The sequence below is a fragment of the Mesoplodon densirostris genome, chromosome 6, assembly GCF_025265405.1.
Source record: "Mesoplodon densirostris isolate mMesDen1 chromosome 6, mMesDen1 primary haplotype, whole genome shotgun sequence".
NCBI lineage: Eukaryota > Metazoa > Chordata > Mammalia > Artiodactyla > Ziphiidae > Mesoplodon > Mesoplodon densirostris.
The window spans coordinates 13,518,299-13,545,200 of NC_082666.1; the positions used below are offsets into that span (position 1 = coordinate 13,518,299).

At 52.1% G+C, this 26,902-nt stretch overlaps 1 protein-coding gene across 3 annotated transcripts in view; it reads right to left on the reverse strand.

Moving 5' to 3' along the window:
* The window catches only part of GSN (gelsolin), a 57,142-nt gene that overhangs the window by 16,916 nt on the left and 13,324 nt on the right, over positions 1–26,902 (reverse strand). For 2 of the 3 annotated variants that reach the window (XM_060100608.1, XM_060100607.1), the window contains 4 exons: positions 9,420–9,624; positions 8,559–8,713; positions 2,949–3,110; positions 977–1,126 (listed from right to left, as the gene is read on the reverse strand). In XM_060100608.1, coding sequence (XP_059956591.1) covers positions 977–1,126; positions 2,949–3,110; positions 8,559–8,713; positions 9,420–9,615 — 663 coding nt within the window. In that variant the 5' untranslated portion in view covers positions 9,616–9,624. Of the gene's footprint in view, positions 1–976; positions 1,127–2,948; positions 3,111–8,558; positions 8,714–9,419; positions 9,625–10,994; positions 11,066–26,902 lie in introns of all 3 variants that reach the window. The other variant, XM_060100606.1, reaches the window with a different exon arrangement.

The window sequence follows — 26,902 nt, forward strand, 5'->3', positions numbered from 1 at the left end:
GATGATTATCACTCTCATTTCACAGGAGAGGAAACTGAAGTCTAGAGAGAAGAAGTACCTTGTCCACACAGCTATAAGGTGGCTAAGTCGGAATTTGAACCCATATCCCTGTGATTTTAGAGCCTATTTTCACACCTCCATTCTGAGCTACCTCCAGCTCGATGGCCCCAGCTACGGCCCCTCTCAAGCCATGTTTGGTGTCCAGGCTCCTCCTTCTGCTATTCCTAAAAACCAGAACTCAACAGCCCCAGACAAGTAGGAGACAAGTGGCTCGGAGCAGAGCCCGTGGTCTCCTCCTTTTCCTGGTGACCTCTGCCTCTGTTGATGTGTCCTCAAAGCACAACGGCTGGCAATGCCATCATGCAATTGGATGAAATGGGCTATAAACTACTAGGAATGGTCAGAAGAGGAAAGAGGGGATTGGGTCTCCATTGTCTCTTTCTGACCTGGTTCCAGCACCAGGCTCACCCTCGGAAGATGCCAAGACCCTCCTTCTCAGCTCCTTTGGAGGACCTGGCCCTCCCAGTGGGAGGGTGTGGCTCACAACCCGGGGATATACCAGGTCCTGGGATTCCAGCCCCACTTCTCAGGGGAGTCTGGGAGTTGTCGGGGAAGCTGCTCTTCTAGCTTGGTGGAAAAACAAATTCACCTCAAAACTGCCTGTTGGGGCTTCCCTGGTGGCTCAGTGGTTAAAAGTCCGCCTGCCGATGCAGGGGACACGGGTTCGTGCCCGGGTCTGGGAGGATCCCACATGCCGCGGAGCGGCTGGGCCCGTGAGCCATGGCCACTGAGCTGTGCATCCGGAGCCTGTGCTCCGCAACGGGAGAGGCCACAACAGTGAGAGGCCCACGTACCACACACACACACACACAAAACCAAAAAAAACAAAACCTTCCTGTTAGATGGAGGAAAGAAATGAGCCTCCCGTCCCTATTCTCAGCCCCACCCTGCACTCCTGGGATGTGGCTGTGGGTACCTGGAGCATCGCCTCCGGCTCAGAGCCCTCCTCAGACACGTGCACATGGGCCCGGCCACTCCGCTCGTTGTCCCGGATGCCCTTGGACACCTGTGTGGCCTTCAGCCTCTCAAAACGGTTGCTCTTGGAGCCGCACCACTGATAGATGTCCTGTAAGACAGGGACCCCCACATAAGACAGTGCCCCATATAAGCCCTGCCCAGCGACATGGCAAGGAGGGAACGGGGCGGGGGGTGGCGGTGAGCTCACCTTGTTCTCTGCTTGCCCAGGTGACGGCCGGTGGAGCACACACATGCCCACATCCAAGCACAACAGGTGTGATCTGTGTGCACCAGGGCATGTGCGTGCATGATTTGGGATATGTGTTTTTTCACAGGTACCCCTACACATAGAACGTGTATAGAAATGTTTGCCTGCTGGTGGGAGCAGAAATTAGTACAACCACTTTGGAAAACCATTTGGCTGTACCTTCTAAAGCTCTGTATACCGGTATCCTATGACTCAGCAATCCCTTTCCTGGGAATACATCCAACAGAAGTGCATGCATACATCCACCCAAAGACCCGTGCAAGAATGTTCAGAGCAGCATCACCTGGAATAGCCCCAAACTATCCCAAGTGTCCATCAACAACAAAACGGATCAATAAACTGTGGCATATCTGCTCAATCAATTCTTATATAACAAGGAGAAGGAACAATTTACAACTAAAGACAACAATATGGATGGATCGCAGAAAGAAAATGTTGGGCAAAAAAAGTCAGAGATCAAAAGCAAAGATTCCACGTACATGAAGTTCAGAAACAGGTGGAACCAGTCTATGCTGTTGGTTGAGAGAGTCTGGGATGACAGCTATCCTTGGGGGTGAAAGGACGAGAGAGGACAGACGGGGAATTCCCTGGCGGTCCAGTGGTTGGGACTCTGTGGGGCCCACTGCAGGGGGCACAGGTTCCATCCCTGGTCAGGGAACTAAGATCCTGCAAGCCATGCAGCCAAAAAAAAAAAAAAAAAACCTAAGAAGAGAACAGATGGGGCCTTCTGGGGGCTGGTGACGTTCTGTTTCTTGATCTGGGTGTTAATTACACGGGTGTGTTCACTCTGTGAAATCTATAGAGATGCACACTCAGGATTCACACACTCTTCTGTGTACCTGCTACACTTTAATAACAAGCTTACACACAGTGTGTGCCTCCGTTTGCATGGACATTACACCACATGTATATATGAGGTTGGGTGTAGAACATCTGGCCATGTCCTTCTGCAGGTATGAGTATATGTGGATTTGTGAAGAATGTGTACAAAGCATCACACGTCAATCAGTAAGGTGGGCCTGGGTAAGTGCATCCCACACGCGTTGCCACATACAAGTGGGCATGTGCAACTACACGTATGACATGCACATTGTGGGTCCCTGAACAACATGCCCAAGTCTCCACGTGTAGGCATTCATCGTGGTGTCATGTCCACGCCTGCTGGGCAAGAGCTTATAGTTTGTTTTTTTTAATTGAGCTATAGTTGACTTACAATACTATATAAGTTTCAGGTGTACAACACAGTGATTCACAATTTTTAAAGACTATACACCATTTGTAGTTGTTATAAAATATTGGCGATATTCCAAGAGCCTATAGTTGCTGCACCTGCCCGCCATGTATTTGCAAGTGAGTGACTATGTGTAAAAAGGTACACAAGATGTGCACATGAACATGCCAGGGAGTCTGTACGTCAACTGAAGCCAGAGTATGCTGTGCGTGAGGTCTGTGGGCAGGCATATGATGAGTCTGAGTCTACACACCAGGCACGTCTGCACCCAAATCTCTGCAGGTATGTCTGACCGCTACACAGAGCATGTGTGTGCATGGGGGCTGCTGGCTCTGTGGCTTGACCTACTTGTTCACGTGGATGCGTCCACCTCCCCAGAGTCAGGCCTGGAGCACCTCAGTGGCCCCTGGGAAAGGGGAGGGCAGGACTTACATTGCCCAGGTCCAGGATGAAGCAGTCGCCATTGTTGAAGCTCTCCCAGGACACAGGCACCTCGGTGGCGCGGACCGCACGCCGCCCTTTGACCTGGAAGAGTCTCTGCACCACCACCTCATTGGGTACCACGTGCTTGAATCCTGATGCCACGCCTCCTTTCTGTTGGGTCAAGGAGACAGCGTTAGTCCACGGGAGAGCGTCTGGGGCAGGGATAGGGATGAGTTGAAGGAAATTCTGGCCTATGCACCACTGGACTTCTAGCAGATTCCCTACCCACTGCACAATGCTGCCACCCCTTTGGATCTCATACTCCACTAACAAAGACTCCTGGGCCCACTTTCCTGGATCAAAAAGCTTCAAACATTCCTTTCTCAAAACCTGCATTTTCCAAGGGATGTTCTAAGGAACTCTAATCCCCCAAGATAGTCTGCAAGGAAAGGATTCCATGATCAAATAAGCACAAGGAATGCTCCTTACTTGCTCCCTGACTGTTACATAATGTACATCCACATAATAAAGGCTCTGGGAAGTCCTATGGTAAATAAACCTGCTTGCCTTTTGTTTTAGAGAACATGTCCCTGCCTTATTGAATCAAGAACTGCTTTTCTCCTCCGCATCCTGCCTGCAGCTCGAGTGTTCTGCAAAACCCACTTTGAGAAGCACTCACCCAAAGCTTTCCCATCCTTCAAGGCTCTCGGTCTCCAGCCGAGACCATCCCCCCCCCCTCCTCTGACACTGCTGCAGCAAGTCCCACCCAGCTGTGCCTTCAGAGGCAGCTGTGGGTAAATGACAAGAGCACCGACCTCAGGTTCCAGTCCCTGCCCTGCCACTACAGTGCTGGGTGACTTTGGGTAAGTCTCTTTCCCTCTCTGAGCCTCAGGCCTCTCCCTTTTGAAACGGTGACAAAAGCCCCTGCTGTGCCACCTTCTACAGTCATCACCAAGTTCCAGGGAACTTCAGGAAGGATTCCTGGCAGTGGTCAAAACTGCCCTTGGCTCAGTAGAAAGCCAAATGAAGTGGGCTGGGCGTCCTCATTAACAGTTCCCAGCTGCAGGTGCTCACCGACCCCAAGCCCCAGGGATGTCAAGTCAGAGCTGTGAAGGTCCTTATGAGTTTCCCGTTTTACGCATGAGGAAACTGAAGCCCAGAGAAGTGAAGTGACTTACTCAAGGGCACTCAACAAGCACGCAGCAAAGCTAAGGAGTAAAACCTTGCCTCCTGTTCCCAATCCGGCACTCACCTCCCTGCTCCACACGTCAAGGGCCACTAAGGACAGAAATGTGGCCACCCACTCCAGGCCCCTTGCTGACACCTCAGTTAGCAGAGCAAAGCCAAGTCTGACTTGCCGCGCAGAGTCCATGAGGGCAAGGGACAAAGGGAGTGAGTATAATTGGATTCCTAATACGTCTACACACAGTAAGCAATATGGAAGTGGTTGTGAAATGATAATGCCGACTCTTCTGGGCATTTTGTATGTGTCATCTGTCAGGGAGGTGTCATCATCCCCACCTTACAGATGAGAAATGCAGATGCCAGAAGTGCAGAGACTTGCCTAAGATCTCAAAGCTAGTAAATGGTGGAGCTAGGACGCAAACCCAGGTGTAACTAAATTTGTAAGGGACACATTTTCCCCCAACATCAGGTTTTCTTAGAGCAAAGGTCACTAGGGTCACCCAGGATGGGAGGTAGGAACAAGCCACTGTTCAGAGCAAGGTTCTTCAAGTTGAAATGTTTTCCCTGTTGTGAGTGGAGCGCCCCCTGGTGTCCTTTCTTAGTACTAGCATGAGGCCTTTCAAGAGCATCCCCTTGGGCCCAGCAGGGCGGCCAAGGTATTCGCAGATCCTTTCTTTCCACTTGGCTTCAGGGACCCTCCTGCTGGGAAGCAGGTAAGGAAAGGCAGCTGGGGAAGAAGATGCAATGCCCCGTGCTCACCTGGTAATGACTGCAGAGGCTGCCACTTACTAGGCCTGTGACAGAGGCTGAGGCACCTGCTTTATGGCCATGCAATGTGGTCCCCACAAGCCCCTGAGGTAGCAACTCTCATTACCCCACTTCACAGGCATGGAAACTGAGGTGAAAAGAGGTTCAGCCCTGTGCCCAGGGTCCCAGATAATTGGCGGAAGTTTTACCCCCAAGTTTGCCCTTCTAGGGACCAGCCTTGCCCAAGTCTGCCAGCCCAGGAACTCCTGAGTGTCTGTGGTCACCACTGACCCCAGGACCCCATTCATCTGGAGGTAAAGAGACCGTGGATCTGAAAAGCTTTTCCAAAAGGTGCTGAACGGACACATGGACCATTTTCATGGATTCCTCAGAGAGGAAGAAACGGGGTAATGAGGGAAGAGAAAGACCCTTAACTTTTAGAAATACGTCTCTAAAATATTTTACTTGTACAAGTGTGCCTTTTATTTTTTATCAAAAAAATAGAAATTTTCTTTTAAAAAAGGAAAAGTGTTGTTCAATGTCATAAATCTTGGTTCCAATAAATTCTCTGCATATGAATTTATAAATTAAAAGAATACTTGATTTCTAATGAGAATGGACGGGCATTTCCTGATTAATTAACTCCTCTAGTCTTACTGATCTGGGAAATTGGACTTAGAAAGATTAGTTAACAAAAAAGTAAAAGTAAGCTCTTAGGAGACATTAGTGGATCTCCAAGTATAAGGGGCAGGACTTTTTGGAAAGTTTTACTATTTTTCACTATTTTTACTTTAATCTTTAGGATTGATTGTTGCTTTCTATGGTCTAATCATTAGGTGGGCAGAGATTGGCATCAAATTATTTGAACAAAATTTAATAGGATATTGTTTTAAAAGCCACTTTCCAAATTAAAGTGATGAGATATATATATCGTATATCATAATATGTATAGATTCTATATCTATATATAATATACACATCTATACGTTCATATAGGGACTTCCCTGGCAGTCCAGTGGTTAAGACTCTGCACTTCCACTGCAGGGGGCATGGGTTCGATCCCTGGTCATGGGGAAGATCCTGCATGCCGCGCGGTGCGGCTAAAAAAATAAATAAATAACATATATGTTCATATACAGAGAGAGAAAAATTATGTACCATTTGGTGTATATCTCCAAGAGTAGAATCATGGGGGACTTTTACTTCCTAGAAGCCATATTTCTACGTTTGACATTTTACAATAAGCTTGTATCACACTTGTAGTCTGAAGAAGGATAAAAGCTATAAAGATCTACAATTTAAAATATGTTATAAAACAAAGAAAAACCTACTGATTGGGGCTGGTCCCCTCCACCCTCTAAACTCAGGGTTCCTCATCTAAGAAACAGGAGGGAGGACAGGAAGGGTTCAAGTGACTCTGTGAGCTCCCATTGCGTTCCGGGAGCTTCTAGGACTCAGGCCACCCCAGACTCTGCTTGAACAAAGGTTTTCAAATAACGCAGCCCCATGGGGTCTTTAGGGTTCTGTCTGAGAGTCAGGAGGAGAAGGAAGAAGAAAAAGAGGAGGAGGAGGGATCAAATGCAATGACCTTAAAGATGTGGAGGTCACAGAACAGGACAGCACAGGCCCCGTGACAGCCCTTTCCAGCGGCTCTTGTCCCCTCCCTGCCCCTTCTCACAGCCCGAGGACGGAACTGGCTCCAGGAGCAGGCTTTCACAGAAACAAGTCTTGCGTAACAAGTTCTGCTCCTTGGAGATCTATAATTGATGAGGGCGCCAGGCCGAGAACCTTGAACTGGGCCTGCCAAGTGCAGGGGCGGCGGGAGGACTTGCAGAAAGTGGAAAACAGGACTGGCTTTGGACCTCACATTTCCACCGGAAGCCAGGGCCTCTCAGGGCTGAAGTCCCAAATCCAGGCTTGGGCTGGGAACCCATCCCCTGGAGCATTCCTCAGAGTATGGTCCAAGAACATCTTGGAAAAATCACCGGAGGGTGGAGGAGGCTTGCTAAACATGCAGATTCCTAGGCTCCATCTGAGCTAAGATCAGAGACCAGGGAGTCTTCAAATGTCCACTCTGAACTCGTTCTGTGCGAGGCCCTTCACACCTGGGTTTAAATCCCAGCTCTGTCACTTATCAGCTCTGTAAGCTGCTTAACTTGTCCACAAGTTAAGTCGCTGCTGTCCAGACAGCAACAACAATAAGCAGGCGCCGTTGCTCAAGGGGCTTGATAACTATTTGCTGAATGCATGATAAATGTGTGAGGGCGCCCACCTGGAGGCACAAGTAGGGAGAGGGTGGCCTTGGGACCTGAACCAATCTCTCTGACTCCTGATTTGAGTGTCCTTTCCACTTTCTGCTCCAGGAGCTGCAAAAAGCCCTGGTCCTTCTCCAAGTCCAGGGACTGGGTCCCAAGCTTCTCACCCCTCCCTCCGTTGGTACCAGGGCCCCAGAAGAGGCTGTAGAAAGAAGGTAGAACTGGACAGCTCTGCAGGAGGCACTGTGGGCGTGGGTGTGGCTGACAGGGGTGCTGGTAGGCTCCAGGGAATCCAACCCTGCTCCACCCAGCGCAGGGCTGAGGCCCTGTTCCCACAACACACCCTGCCCTCTGCTATCTCAGTCTCATGACAGCTTTTCCATCACCTAATCCCTGATGTGTCAGCTGAGTAGACAGCGTGGCCACCCTGCTAACACAGACAACCCAGAGGCCCAGAGATGGACAATGACTTCTCTAAGGTCACACAGCACATCAGCAGCATAGATGGGGCTTAATACCTATCCTAGAACCCTGCTCATGAGAAGCATGTTGGTGTAGTGGGAAAAAGCTGGGAGTCAGGAGATCTGGGTTCTGGTCCTGGCTCTGGGACTGACTTGCTGTGTGACCCTGGACCAGTTGCTTAACCTCTCTATGCCTCAGTTGCCCCTCCCTCTCTTAAAATAAGAGATTTGAACTCTGACATTAAGACCGTCAAAGCTTATGATCCGCTCCTTATCCTGACCAAAGAGAACCCCAGCTTTATAAAACTACAGCTTTTCAGGAGCCCTTCCAAGGTGCCAAGCCCTGTGCAAGGCATTTCCCAGCTATGCCTTCACCAAGTCCTCTCCCCAGGCCCAAAGGGCAGGTACAACTGGTTCTCATGAACAGAAGAGGAAAGGGAGGCTCAGGGAGGCCAAGTGGTTTCCCAGAAGTCATACAGCATATACGGCACAGCCTCTGGGGCTTCCGGCTTGGTTTTGCTCAGCCCTACCTGGCTTGGGGCTGGGGCTCAGACTCTTCAGAGTTCAAGTTCAAGGGGGATTCTAACAAGCAGAAGGAGAAATGTGATCAAATGTGTTTCAAATACCTAACATAGGCCCCTCTGTTGGCAGGGCCTAAGAACTAAAGGGTACAGGCTCAAGCCCCGGGAAAGCAAGGTTCCCACCCATGGCCCACCCCTTACGGCTGGGGCTAGGAAGACCACCCTGTGAAGTGACGGAGAATTTTCTTCTCTCAATTTAATAAGAAACCAGAGGCTCAGAGAGAGAGTGTGATTTGTCCAAGGTCACACAGCTAGGAAGGGCCCAGAGCTAACCAACTCCAAAGGCTGAGCTCTGACCGGTCTGCCCACATCACCAAACAAGACTGAAAGATGGATGGACCTGAGTGAGCCCTGCCACTGATGCATCTGTCCCTGCTGCCCGGCACCCACCTTGTACTTGAGGCCGGACTTGAAGTAACCAAGGAAGGTGGCAGACTCGAAGCCCTGGACCTCACGGTGCTGCACTGCCCGACCGTTCAGGTAGTCATCCAGCTGCACCGTGAAGATGGCGGCTGCCCCACTCTCATCCTGGCTGCATTCATTGCCTGGGGGACATCAGAGCAGCATGAGCCGGGCTTCTGTAAAGTGGCCCCAGCCTCCCATGGAGGAGGAGTCTGGAGCCCCCCGCTGTGCCCTGGCCTGGCTGTAGAAGCTGGGCAAGCCCCTGCCTCCTATGAGCTTCGGTTAATCTATCTGTGTAATGGGGGTGGTGGGAGGCTGACTCCAGGTCTCTAAGAGCCCTCCCGGCTCTGACACATTCCCCCTGCACTCATTCTCAACCTTCCTGAGCACGAAGTCAGGCCAGGGAGCATCAGAAAACCAAGGCACAGTGAGGGGGCAGGACTCACAGAGTCACACAGCAGAGCCGTGGCAGGACTCCAGGCTCCGACTCTGAAGGGCAAACTGGAGTGTGGCTGGAGCTGTGCAGGGGGTCCAGGGTCCCCAAGTCACCCCCAGTCTGTGTGCCACAGTGGCTTGTTGAACCCTCACAACAGTCCTATGAGATAGTCTAGCGCAATCATCAGGTCCACTTTACAGAGACACTGAATATCTTGCCAAAGGGCAGAGCCAGGGTCTGAACTCGGGCAGGTGGGCTCTAGAGTCTTGGGAACATGTAACCAAGGGTCTGGCACACACTTGATGCTCAATAGTCACTTAATTCCTGTGGGCACTTCCTGGCGACCACGCCTCAAAGGTCTGTGCTTTACAGCAGAGGGGCTGGGATGGGGGCTCGGGCGGGGCCCGCCTCACCCAGCCAGTAGTGGAGGTCATACTGCAGGTTCCCATTCCTCAGCTGCACCGTCTTCAGGATGACATAGGCATCGCCTGTGAAGAAGTCTCCGTAAAGGTTGCGGGGCACGGGAACCAGGTCGAACTTCTCCACACGCCAGATCTGCAGGCCGGGCTCCTTCCCCGCCTTGAGGAACTCGGGGTGTTCCACCACCATGCTGCTGGGCTGCAAGAGACGGGGAGGAGCCTGAGCGAGGGCAGGGGCCTTGGCGGGGAGAGACCCCACCCCGGGGCACGAGGGAGGGTGGTTTCCAGCACCAAGGGCATCTCACTTGAGCCGCTGACTCTCCCCACCCCGTTCTATGACCCCTGCTCGACAAGTGAGCAAACAGGGCAGAGTTTAGGCTCCAAGCCCTGTCCGTGGTCAGCATCGGTCTCCCCTCCTCAGCTCCCTGGCGATGGGGGAACAGAAAGCTCTCCCTCCCTTCTCTCTTCCTTTCTTAGTGCCAATTAGATGCAACAGCCGAGGCGCAGAGAGGTGAAGACGGGGACCCCCAGCTAGGAAATGACAGAGCAGGAACTGGCCCATGCTCTAAGAGCACGAGTTTTGGGACCGTGGGGAGACCCCTCAGATGGCAATGGTAAATCTGGGGGTCGCCAGGGGCTCAGCTTGTTCCCTTCCAGCATCCTCAGTGGTCCTTAGAATTAGAAGGGTCCTCAGAGAGTTCATTATCCAACTCCACCCTGCAGACAGGAAAATGGAGGCCCCAAGAGGGGAAGGGGACTAGCCTAAGGTCACACAGCCTGTCTGCTTTTGCTCTTTGGAAGCGGGAAGATTTCCCATGCCCCATCCATGTCCATGTCCACACCTCCAAGAAGGGCCTAGATGACTGAGCCCAAGTGGCCTCCTGCGCTGTCTGCCTCCTCCCTCCTGCCCCCAAAACCCCACCCCCCAAATTCCATTTCTTGGAAAAGGCGAGAGGACGCAGCCGGGGTCTGCAGGAGCCTGTTGGAGATGAGGTGGTCAAGGATGGGGGAAGGCCGTCAGACATGCACTGGGGCTAGACATGGAGCAGAGTGGGATGGTTAGCTTGGAGTCAGAGGGTGGAAATCAGCAGGCGCAGGTCACCTCGGGCCGGATCTGGTGGAAGAAGTCAAAAAAAAACAGATGGGAGAACTCAGGCAGAGGGACGGAGAACACAAAAGAACAGCAGGAGTGAGGAGAAACCGGACAAGGCAGAGGAAGTACCAGAGAGGGGAGAATAAATAACAGGAAGGACGGTAAGCAGGCGGAGGTGAGAGCATACAGGGAAGAGGGGGAAAATATTGAAGAGGCAGAGAGGAATTAGATGAGAAAGAGGAATCTGAAATGCAAGAAGAAATCAGAAGAGGGAAGGAGAGAAATGAGGCAGAGGGAAGGAGAGGCAAGGAAGAGGAGAAATCTGGGGGCAGAGATGGGTAAGAAATCAGAAGGTAGCACCGAGGGAAAAAGAAATCCGGCCAAGGTGAGGTTAGCCTCTAGGGAGGGAAACAGCCAGGGCCCTGAGGCTCCCACCCCCATCCACCGGAGCCCCGGAAGCAGCAAGAGATACTTACAAAGCAACAAAACAGTTTTTCCATTCTAGACCTGAATTACTCCCCTTTTCCTAGCGCTGTATCTGCAAGAACTTACAATAGAGAGTTACTCCGGGAGCCCCCCGGGGCCCCCCGGGCACTCACCCGCGCCTGGGTCACCCCCCGCGACGCGGTGGCGGCGCAGGCCGGCGGCGACAGAGCGCACAGCGCCAGGACCAGCGGGACCAGCGCGCCCAGCAGCGCGGAGCGGTGCGGAGCCATGGCAGCGACGGCGGCAGAAGACCTGGGCGGCAGCCTCGGCCTCCCCAGTCGCAGACCTTAAGTAGCCGCCCGCCCATCCCGCCCAAGCTGGGGACCGCCCCGTAGGGAGGGCGGCGGGCAGGGCTGGGCCCCAGGGCGTGGGGCAGGACTGGGCCCCCGCGGACCTGGGAAGGGCGGGGATCTGGCCTGGATTTTAGAGACCTCGGGGTTCCCACCCGGACAGATCCAACTGGGCGTTGCCACCCCTTCACCCCAGCTCAGGGGTGGAGACCAAGCACAGGACCTGGCATACAGCAGGCACTAACTCAGTGCACACTAAATGGGCACACGTAAGAATGGCAGGGAGCTCACCCATCTTAGCCTCCTGTGTGATCCATGCAAGACCCCTCCCCTCTCCACCCCTAATGTCTCCAGCAAAAAATACCATGAACTAACATTTATTGAAGGTTTTCCACTTCATATGAAAACTGACACATCCTAACATCCTTTACAGACTGGGTACTATCGACAGCCCCATTTTAAAGAGGGGAAAACTGAGTGCAGAAGGGTCAAGCAATTTGCACACTACTAGGAAATGAAAGCCAAGATTTCACCCCAGGTGCTCTGAGTGGACGACGCACTTAGGCAGCATGTGGCTGTCACCAGCATGTGGTTGTCACACAGTCCAGGGGGCTGACCTTCACTGGACCCTTGAACAAGCCAGACAGAGAGGGGCAGGCAAATCTCTCAACTTCTCAGATTGCAGATTCTATTTTACTCAAGACTGCCCGTCTTTCCTTCCTTTTAAAAAAGTTTTTATTTTGTAAAAGATTGTTTTGATAAAAACTTAAAGTCACGTTATTTATGCAAAGTTTTGCCTCTCAACCCCACTTACTTCTACCGTGGGGCAACTAAACACTTCTATCTTCTTCCTTCAGCTGATTTCAGTGTTTGCCTTCACGTCTTAAATAACAAGCCCTTGTTGTTTGGGTTTTCTTCTCTTTTTTTGGGGGGGGTGTTAGTTTTGGTTTTGTTCTTGTTTTTTTCAGTTTTAGGTACTATCGGCTCTCCCTGGGGAAGTCAAGGGTTCAAGCCTCTTGCCCTTCTCCCAGGCTCCCTTCCCATCTCTCACTCTCCCACTGGAGGCTTACAGTCAGTCACTGGGTTAGAAGTGCTATATGGATTCACCCAGGCCTGCTTCCCACCTTCTCCAGCCCCTCTGTTCTCCCTCTCACTACTCTGCTGGACCCAGCTTCTCTATTTCCAGGTTCCCTTTGCATCCCAGATCTCCTCCTTTCCCAGTAACAGGGAATGCAATGACAGGGAAGAGAATGGAGATGCTGGAGACCTGGGTTTGATTCCCACCTCCACTGTGTGTAAGTTACTTTCTTCTTCTCTGCCTCAGTCTCCTCATCTAGTAAATGGGTATAAAGTGGTTGCTGAGAATTAAACCAGTCTCTCTGTGTGAAAATGGCTGGTCTGACAATTAGTAAATGGGAGTTCCCATCCCCCTTCCCCACGAGCTCTGGTCATCGCCCCAGCTCCTCCTGGAGCCCAGTTTCTATCTAATCAGGCTGAAGTTTGCCTTCCATCACACACAACTTCCTCCCATTTAAGGTAGACTGTGGGTCAGATAAAGGGTTAAATGAACACACACACGGAGAAGACAAATCAGACTGCAGGGATTATAAGAAAGCTTCATGGACAAAGGGACTTGTGACCTGGGCCTTGAAGGACAGGGAGGAGGGAGGTTGAGAAGAGGAGGCATTCTGGGGAGGGAACAGCATGGGCAAAGGGCAAATGCAGGCCACATGCAGTGACCGAGGAGGGGTCCTGTCTGAAACACAGGAGCAAGAAGAGACAAGGCTGGAGAGGGTGGCGGGGGTCACAGGGTCCTGTGTGTCACACTGAAGAGTCTGAATTTTATCCCAGTGTCTGTGGGGAACCACAGAGAGATGCCCGAGTTCTTGAAGCCCTATGTCTAGTCCTGGGCCTGCAGAGCCTGCAGTGGATCAGCTCTGGCCTAAATTCAGAGAGCTCTTCCCTCTCCTTAGGCATTTCGAGGATTATAAAAACCCCACAGTTCTCATATGCTCTTGATGGAAGTATAAACCAGTTTCCCCTCTCTAGAGAGCAATTTATGACCACAAATTCGAAACATGTAATGAGACAACGGTGCCATTTCCTTCAGTATCACTTGCAGAGGAACGCGGAAATATACGTGCAAGGATGTTCACTGAAGCATTGTTTGAAGAAAACTGGAAAAGACCCAAATGTCCGGGTTAAACAAATTATGGAGCCGCCATACAATGGACCACTCTGCAGCTGTGAAAAAAGAATAAGCTAGTGCGGACTGTGCCTGGCACATAGTAGGCGCTCAATAAGCACAGAGAGATCTCCAAGTGCAAAAAGCAAATTGGACAATAACTATAATGTGACTCCTCTCCTCTGTTTTATAAGGGTGTCTGTTTCTGTATACATCCTTAAAAAAATCGAGGAGGGTAAACACCAAACTGTCAAGCCAGTTTGTTTGAAAGGGATAAGAGGTTGGGGTTAAGCACCGACATCACTGCAATTGGCACAAGGGAACATTTTAGGGTGATGAAAACATTCTAACTCTGGATTATGGTGATGATTACACAACTGAAAAATGTACTAAAAATCATAGTCCCGTCTGCTTACAATGGGTGAATTGTTATGGTATCTAAATTATACCTCAGTATACTTGTGTGAAAAATTTTTTTTATGTGCTATAGGGATTGAAACTATTTATAAGTATTTATCCAATGAAGTTTTTTGGGGGTTGTTTTGGTTTTTTTTTTTTTTTTTTTTTAATAAAAGACTGATCTAGGGGGACTTCTTCGGCAGTCCAGTGGTTAAGACTCTGCGCTTCCACTGCAGGGGGCGCGGGTTCCATCCCTGGTCGGGGAACTAAGATCCTGTATGCCACGTGGCATGGCCGAGAAAAAAAAAAAAGACTGATCTAGAAATTATACCTTTAAAATAGACAATGATACCTGCTCATTAGACAATTTGGAAAATCCAAACAAGCAGGAAGAAGAAATTTCCTTGTCATCCCCGTCCCCCGAATGAACCTGAGTCTGCATCTGGCCCAGCTGAGCAGTCCTTTCTGCTCAGCTGGTGATTAACAGAGGGCTGCTGTGGCTTGGCCTTAATGCCAGGGGTCACTGACCACTAGCCCAGGGTCACTGGCCCCTGGTTAATGATCACAAAGGCCCTGCAGCTTTGCCTGTCACATAGCTCTGGAGCCTGGGTCCTCAGCGCTGGAGACCTGGTGAACAGGCCCCAGCTCCTGCCCTCGGGGAGCCCATGGCCTAGAAACTCTCACTATAGGGCAGTGATGTGTGGAGACTGTGATGGGGACATGGTCTTATGCTGCTCCCTGCCTGGAAGAGGATGTGTGAGTTCAGGGCAAGGGCGGGGGCAGGGGCCAGTGGGGGGACTTAAATGCAAAAGAAAAACTTCTAGGTAGAAAGGAAGGGTCCCCACCCAGTGCTAGGCTTCCCTCTGCCACTGACTTCCTGGGTGACTTTGGGCAAATCACTGTCCCTATCTGGGCCTCAAGGTCCAGATACCCAAAAGATGGGGTAGGCCCTGATGCTCTGACTCTAAGCCTCATTCCTAGCCCAGCATTCCCAGATACTGGCTCTACAACCATATCCAGAACCGACATGTCTCTAAGCCTCAGGGTTTCCATCTGTAAAATGGGAGCACTGGTCCAGGTTGCCTCTACAGGTCCTTCTGAATGAGACAGTGCAGGGCCCCTGAACTACACAAGGGGGCACGGTGGTCACCGATGGCAGCACGCCACCTCACCTCTGGATCCAGACATCTCTGGGAGAAGAGAAGGAGGAAGGGATGGGCAGTGTCTGATATTGAGTCTCCTCACAGCAACCAGGGGAAATAGGTATTAAAGTTCCCATTTTATAGACCAGGAAACAGAGATTCAGGGAGTTTCAGTCACTTGCTTGGGGTCATTCATCTAGAAAGAGGCACTGCTGAGATTCAAACACAAGACTGGCTGGCTCCAGTGCCCAAGGTCTATCTGGGGATCAAGCAGGGCCTCCCAGCACCATCCCACCTGGGCAGGAAGGGAGCAACAGTACCCTTTACAGGTAAAGGGTTGCAGGCACTGACTCAGTCAAGCCCAAGCCAAGCCTGGCAGCCCGAACTCCGTGGGGTGGCCGTCCCTACCACGCCTCCCAGGCTGAAGAGGTAGCAGCCCTCCAGCCCTGCACCTGCACCTGTGAGCACCCAGGACAGAGGCTTGTCCTGGGAAGGTCCCCAGGCTGCAGCCACTGGGTGGAAGATGGACTGTGGTACCTACACTCTGTGCCACTCATGGGCACACAGGTCAGGCACGGTCTCCTGTACTTGGGAGGCAGCCCGGCTCTGCCACCACTCGCTATGTGAGTACGCCCTAGTCCCTGCCCTCCTCTGGACCTCAGAGATCCCCTTGACCTCTGATCTTGGGTGTTCCAGGCTCCTGCCTACTGCTACACACAGTAGGTGGCTTTCAGCATCAGCCCACATCTCTCCCCTGTAGTTGGATCCAGGACCCCCCCCCCCACCACCATCACCAGCTCCAGCCCTGCTCCTCTGTGACCTTAGGTTAGCCTCCGTGTCTCCCTGGACCTCCCAAGGCAGTCACTAGAGACGGGAGCAGGCAGCCTCACCCTCCGCCCCCGGCCTCGATGTACAAAAGGCCTTGTCTGGCCCTGGAAGACACCACCCTGTTCTTTTTTCTTCACCCCGAACACTGTTGTTCTTGATCCCCAGGCAGCCGGCTACTCATGGAAAGCCCTCTCTCAGAGCTAGTTTGCTTTTTGGGTCACTGCTGGGCTCTGGGTCCTCCTGGGAATACCCACCCCTCTGGTTTTGCTAAATGAGACCACAGGCAGTAAACAGAGAAGGCAGTTATGAAACCCAGTGAAAGCGGACAGGGCCTCTGTGAGGTCTGGGGAGCCCTGGGGACTCGAAAGAACACATTTTAGAATCTGGGAGACACAGCTCCTGTGATCAGGGCCTCAGTTTCCTTATCTATAAAATGGGGAGAACGATACCCAGCTCACAGAGCAGTGAGGAGGCCCAGGGCCCGGCATACAGTAGAAGCTTCCCAAAAGTTAGTGCCCAGTTTTTGAACTGGTTTCTTTGCACAGAGGCCTCTGTTCAGCATGTGCCACGTGAGAGCAGTGTGGTGGTGCTGGAGAAAGGTTACAGACTTCACAGGAGATTCCTGAGTTCAGGTCTGGGCTATGGAACCTGGAGCAAGTTGCTTTCCCTCTCTGAGCGTTGGGTCACTCATCTGTAAAAAGGGACAGTAGTGCCCAGTTGCAGGACAGTTGGGAGCTCAGGAGCGAGACTGCTGGAGTGCATTGCACAGAGTAGGACTTATCTGTAGCAACGCTCACTAGTCCATCCTCTCTTTGTAGACTATGACACCAAGAACAAGAGTGTAACTTCTGAGAATCACATAGCAAGTACCTGGCAGAGCAGACCTGGAACCCAGGTCTCCATTCCTGGGCCAGAGGTAAGGTCTGAGCCCATGACATGACAAGGCGCCCTGTAAGGGCCAGCTGGACCTCTGCCCTGGCCCTGTCTACCCTGGGTGTGGACAGCTGTCGGGGAGATGGCCAGTGGGACTCCAAGAGGCTGACTATCCCTGGGACCAAAGCCACTGGCTCTATCCCAGCTTCGGAGGCAACCCCACCTAGTGCTGAGAGCCAGGGCAGGACATTCAGAGAGGGACTAACCCCGCCACTTCCTGAGCCTGTGCCCTGGAAGCAGCCAAATCTGGCCATGGGTGTGAGTGGCCTTCCTGCCAGGGTCCACTTTGAAGTCGGTGTCCCCTTCTCTGGGGAAGCAGTGGCCCTGGGAGGCTCGGCAGGCCAGCAGCTGAGGCTGAAAACGGCTGTATCCTAGCCCCTCTGGCACCCCACAGCCCACCGATAGGGGAGTCCAGGCACAAACACAAATCAGCAGCAGGACAATGAGGCCCAACTACAGGCACTGCGGTGCAGGACCAGTGGAAGATGGGAACAGTCTCCGCCTGCCAACCTCCTAGGGCAGCAGGGCCTACGGGGCCCAAACCAGAGCCAGAAGCAGCAAAAGCCACAGGAGGTAGCTCCCTGCTCCACAGAGGAAAGGCTTTCCAACAGAGAGAAAAGCAATGTGCATGATTGTGGAAAGAGCTCCCAACAGGAAAATTTGTGTATAAATCCCGACCTACCACTTGTAGCTCTGTGGCTTCTGCTCTCTGAGCCTCAATTTCCTCATCTGTAAAATGGGGATTAGAATTGCTTCTTCCCAGAGTTGCTGTGAGAATGTTGTAAGGTAAAAATACGTTTGGGGCTTAGCACAGCGCTTGGCCTAGCATATGCACATATAGAGGAAGATGTGGTGGTTGTTTGCTGGGTGCTAGGAAGCGTCCCTCTCTCTCTCTCTCTGTCTCTCTCTCTCTCTGACACTCAAGTTCCTTATGTATAAAATCGGGGTTAAAATGTTTTTCTCAAAGGTGAGTGGAGATCACTGAATGAGACCATAAATGTGGAAGATCCTAGGACCATGCCTGGCATAAGACAGTTCAAAAATGCCGGTTTCCTTCCCCCTCTTGCAGAGAGATAATGAGTGGCCCAGTGGTGACCCAGCCAAGGGGACTCAGATGATGAGCAAACCAGCCCATTTCTAAGGACACTTCAGGCCCTGGGACTTTAAGATTCTGAAAGAAACAGCAAAAGGCAAACAATGTTTGAGCATCTGGTCAAGGTCCCCCCCTGTCTGTCTGGGGATCAAGTTCATCCTTCAGCAGGACCCAGCTCCCTAGGCCAATAATCACCATGATGGGAGCAATAATGACAGGACCTCAGAAGACGGTGACATATCCCTCCTGCTGCAGGCTCCGAGTGAAGCCTTTCTCTGTCCCCAAGCCTTGCACAGCCAGTGACAGCCAAGACCTCCTATAAGCAGGAGCCCATCTTCCGGGTGTCAGTTTGTACCTTGCAGGCAGAACTTCCAAGAAACACAAAGTGGGCAGGTTCAGGACAGAGGAGAGAGTCCAGAATCCAGGAGCAGAGTTTAGGTGAGCTCAGGATACCAAGAATGACCAGTAGGGTGAGGGATGCACAACCTTCCATCCAAGGGAAGACAAGACAATATCCAGGCTGAATTTGGACAGAGGTCAAATCCCTACTTCGGTGGTGGTGGTGGTGGTGGTGGGGCTTGGGCCAATGGCCTTTCTGCAGTGTTTCAATTTCCTCCTCTATAAAATGTGGTGATGAGTCCTACCCTGGGGGTCATCTGGGAGGAGGATTGAAGGAGCTGGGATCCCAGCACTGTGCTTATTAGCACACAGCAAGCGCTCAATAAACGCAACACCCAAAGACAACCCCCCGGCATGTGTCCAGGCCCCGGAAACGAACAGCCCACTGGCCCCCATACCCACCCTTGACTTCTATCTCTGCATCCTTGCATCCAAAGCAGGGTCTGGGACTGGAGGGTCCCAGCCAAGGCCCAGAGGCCTGGAGGGATGGCTGGTGCCAAGGATAGGAAGGCCTCTTAGGAGGGGGCCTCAAGCCAGCACTTCAAGAGCCCACCTTGCCTCCCACCCCATCCACAAACCTCTTTATGATGCCCTCCCCTCTCCTCTGGTCTCCTCCCACCCCAAGGAACAAGGGCTCTGGAGTCACTGCCCGATCCCAGCCCTGTCTCTTACTACCTAGGTGACCCTGCAAGTGACTCAACCCCTCTGAACCTGTGTCCCTGGGTATAGAAGAGCCAGACTATCTCACAGGCTTGCTGGAACTTGACACTAGTAAAAACCAGTTATGGAAAAACTCCAAATGCTATAGCATGATTAGAAATTCTCTGCAATTTATCTCAAACTTCTAACTACAATAGAACTACCAGAGATTCAAAGGTATTTTTTATCCTTACTAATCCCTTTAATTTTAATAAGGCTTTTTAAAATGCACTTTCCCCCCTTAAACATAAACAGAGGTATAGTACTGGAACCCTTTTGTTCCTTTCCCAGCTCAGTGAATAATCGTAACCAGCTGGAAGAAATAAATGAGATCCAGTCCACAAAGCACAGTGCCTGGCACGTGATAGGGCTCCGGAATGAGTGCTGTTTCCTTTCCCCAGGTGTACTCCCAGCCTCACCTCCATCCAGGCACCTGCCCAATGACCCTCATCATCAAGCCCTCTGAGGGCTTCCAGAACCCTCTGGGACACTCCAGAGTCATCCCACCAGGCCATACACAAGGGCTGAGGCCAGAGAGCAGAGACGCTCAACCCCACATACTCCCCATTTACACTCACTTCCCTCTCCCGCATCCCAGACACTGTCCTGGTTCAGGGTTCCCATCTTTTCTCTGGAACCACTGCACCAGCTTCCTCAGTGCCTTCGACGCTCCCTTTATCCACAGGGATCGCATCATTCCCTGCTCAAGACCCTTCCACGGACCCCAGTGCAAACTGAAAGAAGTCAGGACTCCTAAGCTTGGCTTTTAAGGCCATCTGGGATCTGGTACCTACACGCTCTTGCAGCCTCATCTCCCACTGACACCCCCCCTCCACCTTCCCCCCCCCGACACCCTCTGCAACACCTCTTGCCTCTATACTTCCTGCCTCCCAGAGAGCGGCGGGGTGGGGTGGGGTTGTCTAGCCTCAGCTGTCCCTCTGACTGCATGACCTCGGGCAAGCTCTTTGCCTCTCTGAGCTTCAGTCTCCTCATCAGGCTATTGGAGGCCTTGTGCAGATGACACAAGGTAAGGGAGTGAGCGTCAGGTGCCAGGAGGGCTTGGGCAATGCTAGCGCAGGAGACATAGCCTCCCCCTTGCACCTGCACCGTTTCCCCCACTCTGACAGCAGCTGCTAGGGATGGGCTCCTCTGCCTCAGCAGCCATAGCGGCTCTCTCTCCCTTAAGCCCCGCAACTAAGACGCTCTCACAGCCGCAGTGGCAGCCAGGGAGGGAAGCAGGAGGGAAGATGGCTTAGAGGAAAATTACCCAGCTCCGGCCCAGCCAACAGCTGGCTCACAGCTGCCTCTGACATAGGGGACTTGGGGGCCTGGCAGGCTCTTCCTGAGCCATGAACTTGGCCCCAAGCCTTGACCCCTGTCTGAGCTGGTCGGGGGGGCTACTCTGGGCTCCAGTCCTCTGGGACACTCCCACTCTTTGGCATCCAAAGAGGCAGAGAGGAGGAGGAGACAAACCAGACAGGCCTTTGTGAGAGGAGAAAATTGGCTCCTGCTGGGGCCCCAGGCACTGATATGAAAAAAGGACCCTCTGTGCCCCGTTGCCGTACATCAAACCCTACACCCTGGGGATCTTGTCCTTGCGTCATATACTTTGAACCACGCCCAGCGTCACATACACCGTGTTCTCTGTGTCCCATACCAGACCCTGTGTTCCTCATACCTCGTCCTGCCTGTGTACCCTGGTGCACAGTCCACGTGCTGCGTCCCATGTCACTTACACCTTGGATCACGCACCATGCACCATGTCACTTCTGCTGTGTGATGTACTCTGTGTAGACAGTCCCCGACTTGTCATGGTCCAACTTAGGATTTTCAGACTTTACGACTGTGCAAAAGCAATACACATTCCCTAGAAACCTGGTAGGGGAGTAAGATCCCACGTGCCTCACGGCCAAAAACCCAAAAACATAAAACAGAAGCAATATTGTAACAAATTCAATAAAGACTTAAAAAAAAAAAAAGTGCTTTGAATTTTGACCTTTCCTGGGCTAGCGATATGCTGTACTATTCTCTGTCGTGATGCTGGGCTGCGGCCGCTCCCAGACGGCCACGCGATCACCAGGGGAAACAACCGGTGCACTCATAACGATTCTGCACTCAGACAACCATTCTGTTTTTTCACCGTCAGTATGGTATTCAACAAATTACATGAGATAATCAACACTTTATTATAAAGTAGGCTTTGTGTTCGATTTTGCCCAACTGTAGGCTAATGTAAGTGTTCTAAGCACATTTAAGGTAGGCTAGGCTAAGCTATGACATGTGAAGGCACGGTAGGTCAGGTGTATTAAATGCATTTTGACTTAAGATATTTTCAACTTATTGGGACGTAACCCCATTTTAAGTGAAGGAGGATCTGTACTATCTATCATCTTTTGAATCCCACGTCCACTGTCGCAGGCCCTGTCCCTTGGAAGTGTGTGCCATACACCTTGCCCTGGGTTCACACACTGTGTCTCTTGCTCCATGATTCCCATCTGTTGTGTGAAGGTCAAGGAAGACAGGCTCTGGGACAGACTCCTAGGACTATCCACCGTTACCTACACGACCTTGCGAAAGTTACTCCCCTTCTCAGTGCCTCAGTTTCTTTGGCTATGAAATGGACATGATATTGACATTTACCTAAGAAGTCTTGTCGTGGGGATTGAAGGAGATACAGCAATTACAGGGCTTAGCCCAGTGCCTGACACACAGTGAGTCTATCAGATGTTTGCTGTATTGTTACAACTGTGCCCGCATACCCGTACCACATCCTGTGTGCTGCCTACCAGGCTCCCTCGACCCCAGCCCCTACTGTGCATCAGACACTCTATCACGTTAGTCCAATTCAACCAATGAGCTACAAGGAGGCTACGCCTCCTCCCCTACGGGGGAGAAATCCAAGGCTCAGGGAGGGGCGATAATCTGCAGGAGGTCACACAGCCAGAAAGGGTGAAGCTGGGAGTTGCACACAGGTCTGGGCATCCAGAGAGACAGAAAGTAGATTAGTGGTGGGCTAGGAGGTGGGTGTGCCGATTGCTGGCCAGCAGGCACAGGCACATTTTAGGGGTGATGAGGGGTGATAAAAATGTGCTCAAACTGGATTGTGGTGACATTGGCGTCACTAGTGTAAGTCTGCAAATTATATGTAAACTTACTCCAGCAATTTATGTAAATTATACTGCGATAAAGCTGGGTTTTGTTTTTGTTTTTTAAAGCCCATGGGCTTGCCGGGCACCATTCTGCCAAGGCATTCAGCAAGAAAAGTGCTCTCCGTGAGTTAGTGCTGACGGTCAAGCAGAGGCTGAGCAGCCCCTATGAGGCCCAGGGGAAAGCAGCCATGAGCCGCATGGCTCCCAAACACCTCTGCAGACTAGGTGTGCAGCAGAATTACCTGGGGAGCTCCTGAAAACCCCACGCCCAGCGTCTGTCTGTAGCTCAGGGTGGGGCCTGGGAACCTGGGGTTATGAGGCTCAACCTGGACTGGGAAACGCTCATCAAAGCTCAACATCTCCTCTCGCACTTGGGGAAACTGAGGCCAGGCAGCACTGGGGACTTGCCAGATCTAGTCCATCAAGCAGTGGGAGGGCCTGGGCTGGAATTGGGGCCGCTTCTTGGTTCCTTCTCTCCTTCCCTCCTCCTCCCGCCCCTCTCCTCCCTGGCCCTCAGCCTCCTGGTGACTCAGGGCTCTGAGTCATCCAGTGGCACCAGAGAGGAAACTTCTTAGTAAAAACAATCCCCAAACAAAGCTTTCCCTGATCTGGGGAACAGAAGAGGCCCAGGGGGTTAAAAGAGGTAAGGGAGGAGAATACAGGGTGGAGTTGGAAGCTGGGACCCCAAGACTTGGTCTTTCCTCTCCACCACTGAGCCCTAGAGAAGGCGCTTCCCTGCTCTGACCTCAGTTTCCCCTGAGTAAATAACACCTACTACTGCACATAGAAGCTCAACGTGGGCCAGGCAACATGATAAGTCCTTCTCAGCTTTGTCTTGCTGACAATGCTTCCCCCAAACTCATGGCTAGCATCATGCCCATTTTACAGACGGGGAAACTGAGACCCAGAAAGGTTCAGCCCAAAGTTACACAGTTAGGAAGTGCAGAGCAGAGTCCAAACCCAGGGCTATCTGACTCCAAAGTATTACTCTCATTCCTTTTAAAAATTCCTACTGCGTAGCGTGGCATGCTGATCTTGTCTCATAAACCGTGTAAGGTCAATGGTCCAGTAGGGGCTCAACCACATATGCTTTTCTCCTTTCTTCCCTGTGTCAGGCCCTGCCTCAGGACTCCCCGGCCCAGTGGGGCACACACATGAACTTGGGTATTCACCCAAATGGCTCTAGGCAGCAGGAACACAAGGCAGGAAGCACCCAGGGCCTGATGAACCACAAAGGAGCATTTGAGCAGGGCCTTAAAGGATGAATGGAGGTTTGTCTTTGGGGAACAGGGAACCAGCACGCCAGGCAGAGGGAACAGCAAAAGCAAAAGCTCGGAGGTGTGCCCCCACTGGAAAATGCAAACACTGGAGAGGCATGCCTGGGGTTAAGACCTGGTGGGTAAACACTGGAGGGGCCTGACTGCTAGGGGTCCTGGCCTGATCTGAGGCAGTGGAGGATTTTTTAAGCCCGGAGAGAATAGGCTCGGAGCTGGTTTCATCTCTGCAGAGGGCCTGGCTGGCAGATGAACTGGGAGTCAGGACTGGGACTTCCCCTGAGGCCTCCCTGGAACTCCTCTTCCAAGCAGGCCTTGGGGACGACCCTAGATCCCTTGCTACTCATCCATGGGTCAGAGTTGCCCCTGAGGGCCTCTTCCTCCACCATAGCTGGGCTGGGCAGAGGACAGGCGGGCCTCTCCTGACCACATCAACCTAATCACATCGGCCTATAAATAGGGCCCTGTGGCTTAGTCTGAAATAGCTGTGCCAGGCCCAACTCCACAGGCACACAGTTCCAGAAATGCTCCTTCGCCTTGACACAGTTAAAACCCAAAACTTCCTCAGGACACTATTGTTCATGCTCTAATTCACTTTCTTAAACACGAGGCAGTGGGCTGGGGGAAAGAGCCCACCCACCTGCTGCAGGCTGTTGGAAATGGGCCTTGTGACTGCTTTTCTGCTTTCCGCTCTCTGGGGACCCTGAGCAAGTCACTACCTCTCTCTGGGCCTCAGTCTCCCCAAATGTAAACTGGGAGGTTGCACTTGATATCCTTGGGCCCCTTCTAGCCAGGATGTCCCCCAGAATTGTCTAGGGGACATTGTTACCCCTTTCCCAGTCTACTTGGGAACTTTGAAATTATCAGTATTTTAAAAATTAGAATTGCAATAAATACTTGAGACAGGTCCAAGCCATGCCACTGAAGGGCTGGGTGATCTTGGAGGAGTCACTATCCCTCTCTGGGCCTCAGATTCCTCAGTCATAAGATGAAGGTGCTGGTAGATTGATGCCTGAGGTCTATGACTTTTTTTTTTTTTTTTTCTTTTTTTTTTCCTTTTTGCGGTATGTGGGCCTCTCACTGTTGTGGCCTCTCCCGTTGCGGAGCACAGGCTCCGGATGCGCAGGCCCAGCGGCCATGGCTCACGGGCCCAGCCGCTCCGCGGCATATGGGATCCTCCCAGACCGGGGCACGAACCCATATCCCCTGCATCGGCAGGCGGACTCTCAACCACTTGCGCCACCAGGGAGGCCCTATGACTTTTTTTTAATTAAAATTTTTTGTTTGTTTGTTTAGTATTTATGAGAACCATGATAGGCCAGTCTTGTGCTGAGTGCTGGTGCTAAAAGACAGCTGGTCCAGCTCTCGGAGCCCAGCCCTGTGCCACATCCCAGTGGGGGAAGTGTAAAGGCATTTCCAAACCGCTCGGCATCCCACTATAGGCTCCCTTCAGGGCTTCTGGGGACACCTTGTTTCCAGTTCACATTACAGATTTATGGCCACAGAGGAGGCCTCCCAAAGGGGCAGATCATGACAAGGACCTGGGCCATTACCAACCAACAGGGAAATAAAGATAACCAAGCCATCACTAGGTACCAGGCATATGCTTAGGACTTTACTTCCCCATCATCAATCCTCAAGAACCCTAATATCACCCCCATTTCACAGATGAGGAAACTGAGGCTGAAAGGGGTTAAAGGACATGTCAAGGGGCACATAGCAAATCAGAGCCAGAGTGACGCTCAGACCTGCTTGCCCCTGGAGCCCAGGGTGTAACCAAACCCCAGCGAAACAGCTCAGGAGGGCCAGCCAATGGGGGAATGACCCAACAGGGCACAGAACAGAAAGAGGCACAGAGCATTTTACTGTATGTGTGTAGGTGGGCGGGACTGACAAGGCTTCACCGGGTGATATTCATTCTCTCCAACCAGTTCACAGCGTTGCCTCTTCGATCCGCCCTCCCCTCTGCCTCCCACCAACAACTGATTGTTCTCAAATCCCATTGCTCAAGCCACTCCTCAGCTCAAGACCTGCCACGGCTCCCTGACACCCAGAGGATCGGGACCCTGCATTCAAAGCCTCTCCCATGTGCGCTCTCCCAGTCTCCCCACCTCAACCCCACTCTCCTGCTTTAGCCACTCTGCTCACTAGTCCCCAAGCACAGAGGTTCCACCAGGGGGCCAAGCCTTTGCACGGGCACCTCCCTGGCCTGGAATGCCCATCCTCTCAGCCTAGCACCTGACTCAGGGGGAAGCCCTCTGTGGCTCCCAGGGCCCCAGGCGTCAGCCACCGCACGTCTGGATCTCCCAGGGCAGGACAGGGTCTGATTCACCTCCTCTCCCCAGTGCAGAAGTTCAGCAATGAAAAAAATGCAAGGAGCCCAGAGAATGCTGGGAAGTACACATTTCAGGGCTGCCCAACACCAAGCCTTCTACTGAGGGACAGCGTCAGGATGCCACAGTGTGGAAGAGCCAAAAACTACAGCCTCGGGGCTCATCAGGGTGGGACTTGTGACTCTCTCTTTCAAGGGTTCTAATAATGAAATCGGGGCAAACCTCTCCCCTATTTTAAAACTTCCAGTGGTTCCCCAGGGGTCTAGGAAAAAGTCCAAACCCTAACCAAGGTCCCCAAGGGCCCACACGACCAAGGTGCTGCCTGGTCTCTAGGGGCCCTTCTCTCGTCGTGCTCCCTTCTTTCAGTTCCTCAAGGCCACACTCATGCCATCGTGCTCCCTTCTTTCAGTTCCTCAAGGCCACACTCAGGCTGTTCCCTCTGCCTGGGGCTCTGTCCTTACCCACCCAGCCACCTTCTACTTCTTCTTCAGGTCTGAGGGTTTTCAGGAAGGCCTCCCGCATCTGTCCAGACAAGATCCCATCACACCCACCCAATCCCATATGCTCCCATAACGCTGGTCCTTTCCTTCATAGCTGAGGAAAGAATGAATCTGTTATGTGTATAACAATGTATGTAAGACCCAAGACTGTAAGACCATGAGGGCTGGAAAAATCTCGTTCGTTGATGATTCTCCATCACCCAGTCCAGGGCTTAAATATCTGTCAGGTGAATGCAGGCATGAATGAATGAACGAGTGAATGAACTACGTTACTCTAGTATAGTATATATAGTAACTATGTTATTATACGTGTAACTCAAAAAAGAAGTAGTCAGAAGCCTGCTGAATGTTTGAGGAAAAAAACCAGGGCCCTGACTAGGAAGGTCAGAGAAGTAGGAGATAAAGTGAATGGTGCAGCCCACCAGAAGCAAAAAGAAGAGAGAGCTTCTAGAAGGAGGAGGTATCCAAGGCTCTGGAGAGGTAGGACATGGAGAGCGGAGGAAACACCACTGGATTTTGACAAGGAAGAGGTCACCGGCGCGGTCCCCTCAGAGGTGGGCGTGAGGTAGGGTACAGCACAGGGATGGAGGAGGGAAGGGGTGAACACGTAAAGCCCTCAGCTGACAGGTACTCACTCGGTGGGTGCTCACTTCTGCAGAAGTGGGAAAGCAGAA